General features: G+C 37.6%; 1 protein-coding gene across 1 annotated transcript in view; it reads left to right on the forward strand.

Annotated features, from left to right (window-relative positions):
* The first annotated feature begins 912 nt into the window (after positions 1–912).
* The window catches only part of chmp7 (charged multivesicular body protein 7), a 37,054-nt gene continuing 22,201 nt past the window's right edge, over positions 913–15,765 (forward strand). The window contains exons 1-3 of the mRNA XM_028799472.2: positions 913–1,554; positions 4,731–5,007; positions 14,365–14,536. Coding sequence (XP_028655305.1) covers positions 1,464–1,554; positions 4,731–5,007; positions 14,365–14,536 — 540 coding nt within the window. The 5' untranslated portion in view covers positions 913–1,463. The remainder of the gene's footprint in view (positions 1,555–4,730; positions 5,008–14,364; positions 14,537–15,765) is intronic.

A 15,765-nucleotide genomic window follows, 5' to 3' on the forward strand; every position in this document is an offset into this window, starting at 1 on the left:
AGTTCTGTATCAGCATTGCATCATATAGTGTCGACAAAGTGTGTTGTTACTACTTGAAACGGTCCACTTTTTTTTCTAACTGCCTGTATTAAATAATAATATTTCTCTGTTAACTGTATTAAATAAATATTTTCAAATGATTTCACTTTTACAGATTTTTTTAGCATGTATTAAATAATTTTCAAATGATTTTACTTTTGTTTTCCTCATATCCCATTAAAAGCCTTGCTTTATGTTTTAAACTTATTTCTTTACTTTTATATAATATATTGGTCTGGGTGTGTAGGGGGCATGTATAAATTTATATATATATATATATATATATATATATATATATATATATATATATATATATATATATATATAGAGAGAGAGAGAGAGAGATTTTAATTTTATTTCTAATTTTCTAATCTGGTAACCCTATCTGTAAGGCATTTAAAGTATGAGCAAGCTTAAAATCATTTTTATTGCATGGGCGTGCAGTAATGCTGCATGAAGAAATGAGCTCTTCCTTACTTATTTTTTTTTTACTTATTAAAAAAGAAGCATAAAGAATACTTTGGCGTATCGTTACATTTATACATTTTTCCATTCTCGGAGATAACTTATAAACAAAATTTAAGTGAACACTATAAAAAATCATAACCTTCAGAATACTAACCCTGGGAATTAGCTCTCGTAACTGAATAGCTGCTTGTCAAAATAACACACGGCTGCGCATAGCGTTTCTATGTTCGTGGCGGAGCACATTTTTTAAAGGGCGGGGCCTAAATACTCTTTAGCTTTCTATTGGTTGTTCGCTTCCGTATGGTGTTTCAAAGAGCTCGTGATCATCCGTCATTCTAGCAGTTGATTGGTTCTTCTTACGCTTCCAGTTTACATACTTGCAGGGCTTTAAGTTTATCTATTTAATTCTTGAAAAATAAGTTGAATGATCCAGTGGTCTTATTGGGATAGGTAAATTGCGCGTATGTCGTAAGTAAAGAATGCACGTCTACTTACTGCCTTTGCAATTTTAGGCTTTTTAGTCACAAAGGGGAGGAGTTTTACCATTTTAATGTCCAGTTTCATTGGCTGTTGTATCCGCCAGTTATGCGGAACTGCAGTTTTACACCTTCTGATGTTGAAACGTTTTGTTTTTCGGGTGCACATAATGTAGTTTATTTTATGTATGTTTTTTTATTAAACATGCGAATCTTTTTACTATTTTACTAAAATAGTCGCTCACTTAACAGTTTAGTTTCGGTAAACGACTAAAAACCAAAAACCGAGCCCCATCGCAAGAGGTGAGGTGAAGGAAAAGCGAGACTCCCGAATGTAAACAAGAAATGGCCTTAAAGAAAAGACCTGTCAACAATGCATAGCTTTCGGGAACAGACAACTCGCATTCGGTGTCTTACTGTAACGTAAAAGGCAACTTTCAGCTGCCGGACCACATCTTTCTTTTCAAGGAGGATTTCAGAATGCAGAGGTCAGAGTTCAAGCCCCCGGCACAATCGCCTCCTCGCCTTGGCCCTGCCGGGCAGACTGGGACGAACACTTCGATCGAGAAAGGTAATCTAGTAGCTTCATGACACTTGTAAATGCATGCCGGTTATGATGTTGAAATAAACATGACCAATGTGGTACAGTATTTGTATTAAGTGTCCTTTAAGGAAAGCATTTCTTTTATTTGTATATTTTTTCTTATTTATTGTTAATGTACATCAAAAGGAAAACCGAAAGAAAGACAAGACCCTTAGCTCCCGGAATTATCATTTGAAAAGGCAGTATGACCTCCCCCCCCCCCCCCTTTTTTTTTTATCTTAAGGCTGTTTAAAGTGTTTCTCCGTGGGTTACATACATAACTATTAGGTTTTGTCATCTTCGCGTCAAGTGATTTTGGATTATATTAAACTATTAGGTTTTGTCATCTTCGCGTCAAGTGATTTTGGATTATATTAATTATAAATGGCTTAAATAAATTACGTAATTTCTTTGTCGCAACAACCAATAACTGAAAGACAATCTATTGCTTGCCAGGCAACATTGTTAGTAATTTGTCTAGATGTTACAGTCACATATGCAAATACGAACAAAAACAATCGACATCATCGCAGTTTTGTACAAGTCAGATGCAAACAAGACCATTGTGCACAGAAACAAGCAAAAAAAAAAATACAAAAGTGGTACATTGTGTAGATTTTAACACCTACCCCATATAATGTAGTCTTTAGAAGTAGACCTTATTTTGGCTGGATGGAGGTGTTTGTAGATCTGAGGGGATGAAGATGAATCAGTTGTTATTGAGCAGAGTGACCACGGAAGAAAGATATAAAGTGGTTTTTGCCCTGAGTGACCAGTAACACTTTTGCAATGAAAATAGTTGAAGTAAATAGTTAACCGTGTGAGTGTGGTCCTTAATGTGAACACCCATAAAGTAGTATAACCTGTATTTCATATTGAATGTTTTAATACCTTGTCAGCAAAATACTTGCTAGTAAAATCATACATCAGTTTTAACACCCACATAGTCCATGCATTAGTAAGTTCAAGGTGCTTTTTTAATTACTCGGCTGCCTATATTCAAAACTGAAATTTGGAAAGTGCTGACAAATCGTCATGGATGGCCTAGTGCAGGAATTCCCAAGTTTGATACATAGAACTTTTATTTTTTCATTATTTGGCATTTTATTCAAGCTTAATAATACATTTTAAATATATTATTATAAATAAGAAAACCCTCTCAGATATACACCAGAATGACTGAAATGAAAGAAAAGTTCTGACTTTGCAGTTGCAGTCACAATGAGGCATTTTCACAAATCACTGGATCATTCTTGTGTCTATCAACCCAATTCTTTAGTTGGCCTTTTTTCTTTTCTTATTCTGCATTCAGAAAAGTGAAGTATGATATTTGCATTAAAAAAATGGAAAACTTTTTTTATAGTTTAAAACACCATTTTTATTTCATTTCACCTTATTTGTATGGAGTTTGCTCCTTCAGTTTTATCCAGATACTGACAATTAGTGCAGACACAGGTGCAAATGACACTGAATGTTACAACAGAGCTGCTACTTCAATGTTTCATTCATTTGTGTGCTAATTAGACATACTGTACGTGACTTAATTAAAGCCGATGTTACATTATTCAAATTTTTGTTGTGGGTTATGCAAGATTTGCTGACCGCAATCATTGATTGCATTGCTCCACCATATCAGATTACATGACTGAAGATTGCTATGCATGTCTGACCCTAGTGCTGCTATTCCAGCACTTTCCTGCTTGGCCCTTTTTCTGACACCCAATTGCGTGCTGCATGATGGAGCCGGTGCTGTGCAAAGAGTTAACATGTACGGAGAGTTCAGCAGCAATCTTGGCTCCCTCCCCATCACCCCAAACCCCCCCAACCCCCCCAATTCTAGTATGGTATAAAAAACACGAAACATTAGACAGACAAGCTTCTTTTATGTTTGGAGAGGTCCACAACACCCATGCAGCTTGACAGAGCCAGTGCTGTATGATGGGTTAAGAGCTGGGGTTCATTCAAAGTCAATTTCAGCCCTTTCTTCCATTCTGTTAGTATGTAAAACACAAGACATCAGACAAACAGACTTTTCTTTTGTTTGTGAGGTCAAAACACGTGTTCCTTATTACTTAATGCTACATTTTATGCATTGTACTTTTGAATAAGCATTCATTGGCTGTCAGTTCTCATGTACGCAGAGTCAGCCCCCTCGACTAAAGACAAAACGTCTTTAACGTATATGAAAGTGAACCAGCCAGTAAAGTAACTTGCAAAAAGTACAAGAAGCATTATGTGTTTTGCCAGACAACTTTCTCTCACTTCTCTCAGAAGTGACACTTTGAGATGACAAGTAACACTCAATGTTTCAGTTTGCTGTGGTATGTATATGGACTGAGTACAATACACTTTATTTGATATGACACCTTTCTGCAGTGAACATCATCCTAAAGTTCCTTTAATTTGTTTTTCATGTTTTTAATATTTAGAGCACAGACATATTAAATGTGGAAATTTAACTGATAATCTTGTGGCTTACGAGTCTAATGCTGAAGAAAGTAGACCATACTATCTGCCTGTAGGTGGTCCACATTCTAAATGAGTAGGTTTTTGGTTTATAGCAGTGTGGTCAGTGTTTATAAAATGGCTGATTGACTTTTTGTCTATAACGGTTATTAAACTAAGCACTTACCAAGTATATAGTAATAATAATAAGCCACTTGTTAGATTTTAATTCTTAAAATCAAAATATATTTTAGAAAGAAAAGTCAAACATTGAAGATTTCATTAATTGAAATATTGGGCCAACATTCCTTATGTCACTTTGCAAGTTCTGGCCTAATTATTAAATGTTGGAATGTCTGGAAGCATTAAAATTGTACTGTGCAGTCTCGCCAGATTATTGATTCTGGGACCCTGAGCAAAACACTTAACATGCTTTTTCTAAATGTGTACATATAAAGTAAAATTCATTATTGAAATTATTATATAATGTAAAGTTTAAATGATATTATTTACAGGTTTTGTGTTATTGAACATAATTACAGTAGATTATGCTCTTGTATAGTACTATGTGGTTCACATTATGGCCATTGTGCTAATCTGTTGACTTGTCTTTTTTATTTTGCATTATTTTTTAAAAATTAATTTTATATGCATCATCATTGTCAACCTCTCCTGGACTTTTTTCACCAAAACTTTTTTTTTTGTAACGTTTCTGACAGAAGTGGGGAAAAGTCCCGTAAAGAGTGACAAAACAGAGTTCCCTCCTGAGTGGGAAGATGATGAACGAATGGGATACCTTTTCTCGGCATTCAAGCAGACCAGGGAGGTCAACAGCTTGGACTGGGATGGCAAGATGGAGTTCTGGTGCCCATTAATTGTGAACACCTGCCGGCAGCGAGGTGTTGTCAGTATCTCACTTGGAGAGCTCAATGACATATTCCGCCGTAAAGGAACTTCTCCACTAGGCTTGGGCACGATTTTGCAGGACATGATAAGGTATGCATTTCCAACTCGCACACTTAATTTTATCTCCTGTTTATTTTGTTAGGCCCCTTTAAGTAGGAGTGGGTGGTATAGCCAAAAATTAATATCGTAGTATAAATGAAAACTTTGATGATATCATTGGATACCATTTTAATGTATTTGTACACATTTTTTTGAATGAAGTTTATTTTTATAAGAAATGTATTAAAGATTAATTGTGAAAACATGTGAGCCTCACATGGTTCTGGTAGCAGGTATTCATCTCTTTGGCTTGAACCAATAAAAGTACAGTTTCTTTGTCACTCATGCAAATACAATATGAGACACAACTTTTTCCTGTCCTCTTTCACTGTTTCAAATCGCCAGCTTTAAGCATACATACATTTTCAAACTCATTTAATCTAATGCACAGTTTCTGTGGGCTGGAGGGGGCATCAATTCACCAATGCTGAAACCCAGATCAGTCTGGGTGATATTCTTAAAGAGGTAAGTTCACATATTACACACAGTACTAGTATTTTCAGTCAAAGCACTCAATTTACTTCTAAGATGACATAACTTTCCAGTAATTTAACAAAAAATGTATTTTTACAGTATTACGATGCCATGTTGCAACTAATTACTTAAAATGTTCAGGTTTTCTCTTATTTAATACATTTTATCCATAAAGAGTTGGTCAGCCTCCTCTTTTCATAGAAGACACTAGCTACCTTCATTTGGTAAATGACCAAGTGCAGCAGAAAGACTGAAATGTTCTGTTTTTAGAAGAATGTTTTGAACAGTGTTTGTTTTGATGTCTTTGTAATAAAAAATGACCAGTTGGTAGAGAAGTAATAAAGTCTCTCGTCTATAATTCGACTTACCAGTGCGGATGATATCGGGACAAAAACAAAACACTAAGACTGACACTTGATTGTAAGTATTTTTTGTTTGCTTTTTTTGTCTTTTTATAAAATTCAGCTGTTGAAACTAAAACAGGTATTGCTCAGACAGCACATGGCTTCTCTCTCTGGTAGTGATGAATCATTTGTAAAGTAATTTCTCTTCTTGAATGGCCCCTGTTGGTGAAGTCAGGGATCACGTTTTTATTTAAGGTGTGATCAATGGTTTTCCTGCCTTTTTAAAATCATTTTTTTAGAATTGATTGTTGGGAAAAAAAAATGATGGGCACATTCTGAAGCCCATCAAAGTCACTGTGATTTTTTTTTTTTTTTTTTCCTTCTTCATGTCATTTTATATCACCCATGTAACCAGTTACATTTTTTTTTATATAAATGAGTGGTGTGGTTATTAGCTGCTGCGTGTGGTACGGGGCATGGAATGGCGTAGTAGGGTTGGTCAGGAATGCTTTGGGGGTTTATTTCCCATGCTGACTTTATTTTTTTATTATTTTTTTTTAATATGTATTGCTTTCTTTTTGACTGTGTTAAATAAAACAAAAAATCTGGACACGATAAAAATGAGACAGGGTGATTTATTCTACCAAACTTGTTTAATTGGTAGCTGCATTAGCTGAAAATTGTTGAGATTTTTACTTTAAATGCCTGACTTGCAAGATAATGGGTAATAAAAACAAATAAGGTTACCATATTGCCATTTTGCTGTACCTGCAAATTGGGGACAAAAGCCAAACTGAGTTTTATTTAATTACTTATGTTATAGCAGGTATCATGTGCTGCAGTACATATGAAATCTCACACACCCAATCTATCATCCACAAACTGCAATAAAATATACATATTGCAGTGTGTGTGTGTGTATACTGTATGTATGTATGAATTAATATATATAGTGCTATGTAAAAGTTTGGGCACTCCTGATAAAATCACTGTATCAATTTACAGCTTGCTAAGCTTTTGAGGCAGCAAGTTCATTTTAACATATTTTATACCTTATGGAAACAGCAACATTTCAGTAGTGAAATATTTTTTATTGGACCAACAGAACCAATTTTAATGCGCATTTAAACAAAAATAGGCAGGTGCATAAATTTGGGCACCCCAAAGGAATAATCCCATCAATATTTAGTAAAGCCTCCTTTTGCTGAAATAACAGCCTGTAGATGCCTCCTATAGCCGCTGACAAGTCCTTAAATTCTGGCTGGTGATATTTTGGACCATTCTTCCATACAAAATGCCTCCAGTTCAGTCAGGTTTGATGGCTTCCGAGCGTGGACAGCCTGCTTCAAATCAATCTATACATTTTCAATGATGTTCAAGTCTGGGGACTGGGATGGCCATGCTAGAACATTGTACTTGTGCCTCAGCATGAATTCTTTGGTAGTTTTTGAACTGTGACTTGGATCATTGTTGTGCCGAAACATCCAACACCAACGTAATTTTGTGACTGACTCTTGAACATTCTTGTCACAAATCTGCTGATACTGGGAGGAATTTATGCGGTCCTCAGCTTTAACAAATTCCAGTACCTGTGCTGGCCACACTGCCCATAACATGATGGACCTTCCACCAAATTTTACAATAGGCAGCAAGTTCTTCTCCTGGAATGCTGTGTGTTTTTTTTTTTGTTTTTTTTGCCATGCATAGCACCTCTGGTTGTGACCAAATAACTCTACCTTGGTCTCATCTGTCCACAGTATTTTTTTCCAAAATGTTTCTGGTTTGTCCAGATGCACTTTTGCATCCCTCCATGCGACTTTTCTTGTGGCGAGTACTTAGAAAAGTCTTTTTGCGCATCACCCTTCCACCGAGCTGTTCTCGGTGCAAAGTGCGCTGGACTGTGGGATGAAGTACAGTGACACCATCAGCAGCCAGATGTTCTTGTAGCTCTCTGGTTGTGTTCTATGGTTTGTCTGTGATCATTCTAACCAGCCTTCAGTTGTGCCTTTCAGATATTTTTCTTGGCCTACCACATCTTTCCTTCACAAGGGCTGTTCCTGTGGCCTTCCATTTCCTAACTATATTTCTGACTGTGGAGACAGACGGACCAAACCTTTGTGAGAATTTCTGGTACCCTTCTCCTAATTCATAACAATGAATTATCATAGTTTTTAGGTTAGTAGAGAGTTCTTTGAAGGTTGCCATGTTGCCACTCTCTAAGAGAGAACCAAGGACAAGCACAACTAACAATTACCTATGTTAAATAACCTTTTTCATGATCGGTTGCATCTCTTTTTGTAGTTTATGGTCTAATGAGCTAATCAAAGCAATTTTGTGCTACAACCTGTCAGTTTTAAATGACTACAGGTCTTCAAATTAATGCAATTTAAAAGGGTGCTCAAACTTTATTACATCCCATTTCTTACATATTATTTCATACAACTCAATAATGCTACACTGAGAATTTTGGTCTCGTAAACATCCCCTTGACTACATTTTTCTAGTAAAAAATGTCATATTGCTGTGATCTTCTCTTATGAAGACCAAACAAATTATCATGCAACCTCCGAGGGGTTTCCAATCTTAATAATATAAAATATGCATTTGTCTGATCACAATCTGATATTTGGGTGGTCACTTACCAGGTAATGCTTGTGGTTTGTCAGCCAGCCTCTCAGTTGTGAGAAGCAGATCATAGACATGATATATAGTACCTTCCAAATAATATGAAGAGTACACAACATGTGTTTCGCCCTTATTGAGACTCATCAGGTGTATGCATTTTTGCTTCCCCTTGCGGGGATTGAACCTTGAACGTTAGCTCCCGAGGCAAAGCCTTTGACCTTACACGTTGCGCCATGGCATCCTACTTGACAGGGTGTAGATCGGAGTATTACATGCATAGGTCTGGTCACAATCTGATATTTCTGATAGGAGAAACATATAATTGATTGATGACTGAATGTAATGTGTTTCAGATAAGCAAATCTGTCTGGGTTTTGAATGTGCATTACAATAAAACAGGCATTGCTCAGGCATTCCAATAAAACATGTATCGCTCAGGCAATACATACAGTAGCTTCTCTCTGTGGTAGTGATGAATCATTTGTATAAAGGCACAATCCTGTTTTTGTAAAGGGTTTTTGTTTTCCAGTATCAAATTTGTTTGAAAGCTGCTTCTTTTATGTAGCTCTGCACAAGTCATAAGCACTTCATGCTTGGCACATACTGTAAGCAAAACAGTAAAATTATATACACAGTTAGGTCCATAAATATTTGGACAGAGACAAACTTTTTTCTAATTTTGGTTCTATACATTACCACAATGAATTTTAAATGAAACAACTCAGATGCAGTTGAAGTGCAGACTTTCAGCTTTAATTCAGTGGGGTGAACAAACCGATTGCATAAAAGTGTGAGGTAACTAAAGCATTTTTTTAACACAATCCCTTCAACTGGAAATAAAATGTTCATTTCTAATACTTGGTTGAAAACCCTTTGCTGGCAATGACAGCCTGAAGTCTTGAACTCATGGACATCACCAGATGCTGGGTTTCCTCCTTTTTAATGCTCTGCCAGACCTTTACTGCAGTGGCTTTCAGTTGCTGTTTGTGGGCCTTTCTGTCTGAAGTTTAGTCTTCAACAAGTGAAATGCATGCTCAATTGGGTTAACATTAGGTAACTGACTTGGCCATTCAAAATGCTTTAGTTGCCTCACATTTTTATGCAATCGTTTTGTTCACCCCACTGAATTAAAGCTGAAAGTCTGCGCTTAAACTGCATCTGAGTTGTTTCATTTAAAATTCATTGTGGTAATGTACAGAACCAAAATCAGAAAAAAGTTGTCTCTGTCCAAATATTTATGGCCTTAACTGTATATGTGTATATACAGGTGCTGGTCATAAAATTAGAATATCATGACAAAGTTGATTTATTTCAGTAATTCCATTCAAAAAGTGAAACTTGTATATTAGATTCATTCATTACACGCAGACTGATGTATTTCAAATGTCTATTTCTTTTAATGTTGATGATTATAACTGACAACTAATGGAAGTTTCAAATTCAGTATCTCGGAAAATTAGAATATTCTGAAAAGGTTCAATATTGAAGACACCTGGTGCCACACTCTAATCAGCTAATTAACTCAAAACACCTGCAAAAGCCTTTAAATGGTCTCTCAGTCTAGTTCTGTAGGCTACACAATCATGGGGAAGACTGCTGACTTGACAGTTGTCCAAAAGATGACCATTGACACCTTGCACAAGGAGGGCAAGACGCAAAAGGGCATTGCTAAAGAGGCTGGCTGTTCACAGAGCTCTGTGTCCAAGCACATTAATAGAGAGGCGAAGGGAAGGACAAGATGTGGTAGAAAAAAAGTGTACAAGCAATAGGGATAAGCGCATCCTGGAGAGGATTGTGAAACAAAATCCATTCAAAAATGTGGGGGAGACTCACAAAGAGTGGACTGCAGCTGGAGTCAGTGCTTCAAGAACCACCACGCACAGACGTATGCAAGACATGGGTTTCAGCTGTCGCATTCCTTGTGTCAAGCCACTCTTGAACAAGAAACAGCGTCAGAAGCGTCTCGCCTCTGGACTGCTGCTGAGTGGTCCAAAGTTATGTTCTCTGATGAAAGTAAATTTTTGATTTCCTTTGGAAATCAAGATCCCAGAGTCTGGAGGAAGAGAGGAGAGGCACAGAATCCACGTTGCATGAGGTCCAGTGTAAAGTTTCCACAGTCAGTGATGGTTTGGGGTGCCATGTCATCTGCTGGTGTTGGTCCATTGTGTTTTCTGAGGTCCAAGGTCAACGCAGCCATCTACCAGGAAGTTTTAGAGCTCTTCATGCTTCCTGCTGCTGACGAACTTTATGGAGATTTCATTTTCCAACAGGACCTGGCACCTGCACACAGTGCCAAAGCTACCAGTACCTGGTTTAAGGACCATGGTATCCCTGTTCTTGATTGGCCAGCAAACTCGCCTGACCTTAACCCCATAGAAAATCTATGGGGTATTGTGAAGAGGAAGATGCAATATGCCAGACCCAGCAATTCAGAAGAGCTGAAGGCCACTATCAGAGCAACATGGGCTCTCATAACACCTGAGCAGTGCCACAGACTGATCGACTCCATGCCACGCCGCATTGCTGCCAGTAATCCAGGCCAAAGGAGCCCCAACTAAATATTGAGTGCTGTACATGCTCATACTTTTCATGTTCATACCTTTCAGTTGGCCAACATTTCTAAAAATCCTTTTTTTTGCATTGGTCTTAATTGATATTCTAATTTTCCCAGATACTGAATTTGGGACTTTCATTGGTCGTCAATTATAATCATCAACATTAAAAGAAATAAACGTTTGAAATACATCAGTCTGTGTGTAATGAATGAATCTAATATACAAGTTTCACTTTTTGAATGGAATTACTGAAATAAATCAACTTTGTCATGATATTCTAATTTTATGACCAGCACCTGTATATGTGTGTGTGTGTGTGTGTGTGTATGTATATATCTATATTTATATATATATATATATATATATATATATAATCGAGAGAGATATACATGCTGAGTATATTGGGAGAATGATGCCAAGGATAGAGCTGCCAGGCAAGAGAAAAAGAGGAAGGCCTAAGAGAATGTTTATGGATGTGGTGAAAGTGGACATGTAGGTGATGGATGTAAAAGAGCAAGATGCAGAGGACAGAAAGATATGGAAGAAGATGATCCACTGTGGCGACCCCTAACGGAAGCAGCCGAACGAAGATTATATACACAGTATAGATAAAATCCACTTTAAAATTCACACTAATCCGAGACAGAGGCTGCATGCCAAGGGGAGAGGAAGTGTGACATCAGGAGTAGGTAGCTAGCCAGGGCCCTCCTCACTGTCTTGTTTCACTGCTGTGCGGGGTATGGCTAGTACTTTTTTACGTGAAAAAAGTTTACTTGAGGTTTTTGCAAATGTATTAAAAATAAAAAAACTGAGAAATCACATGTACATAAGTATTAACAGCATTTGCTCAATACTTTGTCAATGCACCTTTGGCAGCAATTACAGCCTCAAGTTTTTTTTAATATGATGCCACAAGCTTGGCACACCTATCCTTGACCAGTTTCGCCCATTCCTCTTTGCAGCACCTCTCAAGCTCCATCAGGTTGGATGGGAAGCGTCGGTGCACAGCCATTTTAAGATCTCTCCTGAGATGTTCAATCGGATTTAAGTCTGGGCTCTGGCTGGCCCACTCAAGGATATTCACAGAGTTGTCCTGAAGCCACTCCTTTGATATTTTGGCTGTGTGCTTAGGGTCGTTGTCCTGCTGAAAGATGAACCGTCGCCCCAGTCTGAGGTCAGGAGCGCTCTGGAGTAGGTTTTCATCCAGGATGTATCTGTACGTTTCTGCAGTCATCTTTCCCTTTATCCTGACTAGTCTCCCAGTTCCTGCCGCTGAAAAACATCCCCACAGCATGATGCTGCCACCACCATGCTTCACTGTAGGGATGGTATTGGCCTGGTAATGAGTGTTGCCTGGTTTCCTCCAAACGTGACGCCTGGCATTCACACCAAAGAGTTCAATCTTTGTCTCATCATACCAGAGAATTTTCTTTCTCATAGTCTGAGAGTCCTTCAGGTGCCTTTTGGCAAACTCCAGGCGGGCTGCCATGTGCCTTTTACTAAGGAGTGGCTTCCGTCTGGCCACTCTACCATACAGGCCTGATTGGTGGATTGCTGCAGAGATGGTTGTCCTTCTGGAAGGTTCTCCTCTTTCCACAGAGGACCTCTGGAGCTCTGACAGAGTGACCATCGGGTTCTTAGTCACCTCCCTGACTAAGGCCCTTCTCCCCTGATCGCTCAGTTTAGATGGCCGGCCAGCTCTAGGAAGAGTGGTGGTGGTTTTGAACTTCTTCCACTTACGGATGATGGAGGCGACTGTGCTCATTGGGACCTTCAAAGCAGCAGAATTTTTTCTGTAACCTTCTCCAGATTTGTGCCTCGAGACAATCCTGTCTCGGAGGTCTACAGACAATTCCTTTGACTTCATGCTTGGTTTGTGCTCTGACATGAACTGTCAACTGTGGGACCTTTATATAGACAGGTGTGTGCCTTTCCAAATCATGTCCAGTCAACTGAATTTACCACAGGTGGACTCCAATTAAGCTGCAGAAACATCTCAAGGATGGTCAGGGGAAACAGGATGCACCTGAGCTCAATTTTGTACATGTGCTTTCTCAATTTTTTTTATTTTTAATAAATTTGCAAAAATCTCAAAATTTGTTCACGTTATCATTATGGGGTGTTGTGTATAGAATTCTGAGGATAAAAATGAATTTAATCCATTTTGGAATAAGGCTGTAACATAACAAAATGTGGAAAAAGTGATGTGCTGTGAATACTTTCTGGATGCACTGTATATACAGTATATCTACAATATATCTGAATACACTTTGGAATGAAGTATCTTTCCATAATTAAGGTAGGGATGGAGGAGCTTTGAGTAGAACCCCAGTTTCTCTGCAATAAAATTGACGTTTTTACATGTGCATTTCTGCTGTCCATTTTTATTTAAAACAGTATAATGTAAATAAGCCCTCAGCAGGGGTTGTGCATCAAGCTGTCTAACAGCTTTTGCTCCATGCTGATTAGAATACTAAAGAGAATCACCATGCTTTATGGGAAATTATTTTTAGTACCACATAGCACTAAAGATAAGTTACATCTAATATTTATGAAGCAAGCTGAATTTTGATGTTGACATTTGCCATTTGTTTGAGGAGTAGATGTATTATTCCCTCCCCAACCCCTAAGAGTTATATTTTCAATCCGTTAACAAAGAAAGGTGATGAGAAGTAAAGGATTTAAGTTTCCTCTGTGATTTTTTTTTTTCTAGTAGTCTTATACAGTACAAATCCGTGCATATTTTTTATTGTCGTAGCAGACCATTAAGAACTATACTAGTTGTGCTGTGTTTTCTTACTGTCCACCCTCACAGTGGAACAAATCATTAGCCAAACACTTTACAAGAGGATTTAATATAAATTGGAAGGGCTATCTGCACACTAGGAGCTGTTATTTGTATGAAAGGAAGAATTTACTGCAATAAACCTAACCCGGCCAGTAAAGCTTCAACAAGAGTACAATCAAAATGAAAAGTTTCATTCATTAATATATTGATGCAACTGTTCATTTCAAAATGAGAATATTAACACCTATGTGCAGTCCTTCAATATAATTACATCTCTTCCTGGTGATGCATGAAGACACTAAAATCATATCCAAGTTTACAGATTTCCTATTGCAGGGCACTCTTTTCCAGATGTCTTTGTTTTTCTTGATATTTTTCATCTTTGTATTGGAATTTTTCCATGGACCTTTTCTGTAGTTCTCCTATGTCTAAAGAACTATTTATTAGCATTGGTGTCCCCATTTCTGCAGGCTTATGTGAATGTTAAGTTTTTTTGCTTCTTTGGGGCATCATCTCCGGTGGACTAGAATGTTCCTAATTTGCTGTTTCCTATTTAATGCAGACGTGGAAAGCTTCAGAAAGAGTCAGAATTTGCAGCAAATGTAGATGCAGGATGGATTTCTTGGGGTGTGGGCTTGCTACTTGTCAAACCACTAAAGTGGACATTGTCAACCATCTTGGGGAGTAACCGTGTGCCCTTGGAGGAGACTTATGTGATGATTGATCTTGTCAAGGTATGCATAGAACTTAGATAACTTTATGTTGTTTTATTTTTGGGGTATATGTAGCTTTTTAACGGTGAATGTTATAAACTGTCCAGGGAAGAAATGGCAGTACCTGCATTTTTATCACTCCTGTCTGTCTGTCTGTCTAGTTTTAAATTCTGTGTACTTGTATGGGCAAATGATCTACATACACATAAATGTAGTAACTTGACAGAATTGATTTCTTCATTTTCCATACATTGAAAATGTCCCCTTGATGTTAACACAGAATGTTAATCTGACTCGGAATTCTATGCAATTAAGGTTATCCCGGGTCAGATTTGGTGTGATGATAATGATTTGCTTTTACTGTGTTAACCCTGAATAACTCTGTATTCTACTTCCATCTAGTGGATAAAATAATGTCATGTCATCCAAAACATAATGAATATTTCTATACATTTTGCCACTCTGAGGTAAAGCATCAATATTCATGAGTTGGGTGGAGCCTTCAACTAAAACACAATGGCATGTAAACGATAAGCTGTAAAGCCAGCTTTAGAATAAACCAAATCCAAACTTTTTGTTAAATCAAGTGATAGTGATGACAATCTGAATTGGCCATCAGGCATTGATACAGATAGTGAAACTAATGCATATGATACCATACGACCAAACTGGCATGATATGCCTGTTGAATTCAGTTATGTAAAGCTGCAGTGGGATTCAAGTAGCTGTGTGGCAAAAAGACAAAATAATTATGATCAAGTAGAAAGATAAAAAAGACATTACAATACGATACAATACAATTTATTTTTGTATAGCCCAAAATCACACAAGAAATGTCGCAATGGGTTTTAACAGGCCCTGCCTCTTGACAGTCCCCCAGCCTTGACTCTCTAAGAAGACAAGGAAAAACCCCCAAAAAAACCTAGTAGGGAAAAATGGAAGAAACCTTGGGAAAGGCAGTTCAAAGAGAGACCCCTTTCCAGGTAGGTTGGGCGTGCAGTGGGTGTCAAAAGAAGGGGGTCAATACAATACAATACACAGAACAGAACAAATCCTCAATACAGTATACAAATAAAAATTTTAGAAGTATGGAGCAGAATTTAACAGTAGATGATATCACATAAGAAGATTTGGATATACAGTGATCCCTCGCTATATCGCGCGTCGCCTTTCGCGGCTTCACTCTATCGCGGATTTTATATGTAAGCATATTTAAATATATATCGCGGATTTTTTGCTGGTTCGCGGAT

Source organism: Erpetoichthys calabaricus, chromosome 1 (assembly GCF_900747795.2).
Source record: "Erpetoichthys calabaricus chromosome 1, fErpCal1.3, whole genome shotgun sequence".
NCBI lineage: Eukaryota > Metazoa > Chordata > Cladistia > Polypteriformes > Polypteridae > Erpetoichthys > Erpetoichthys calabaricus.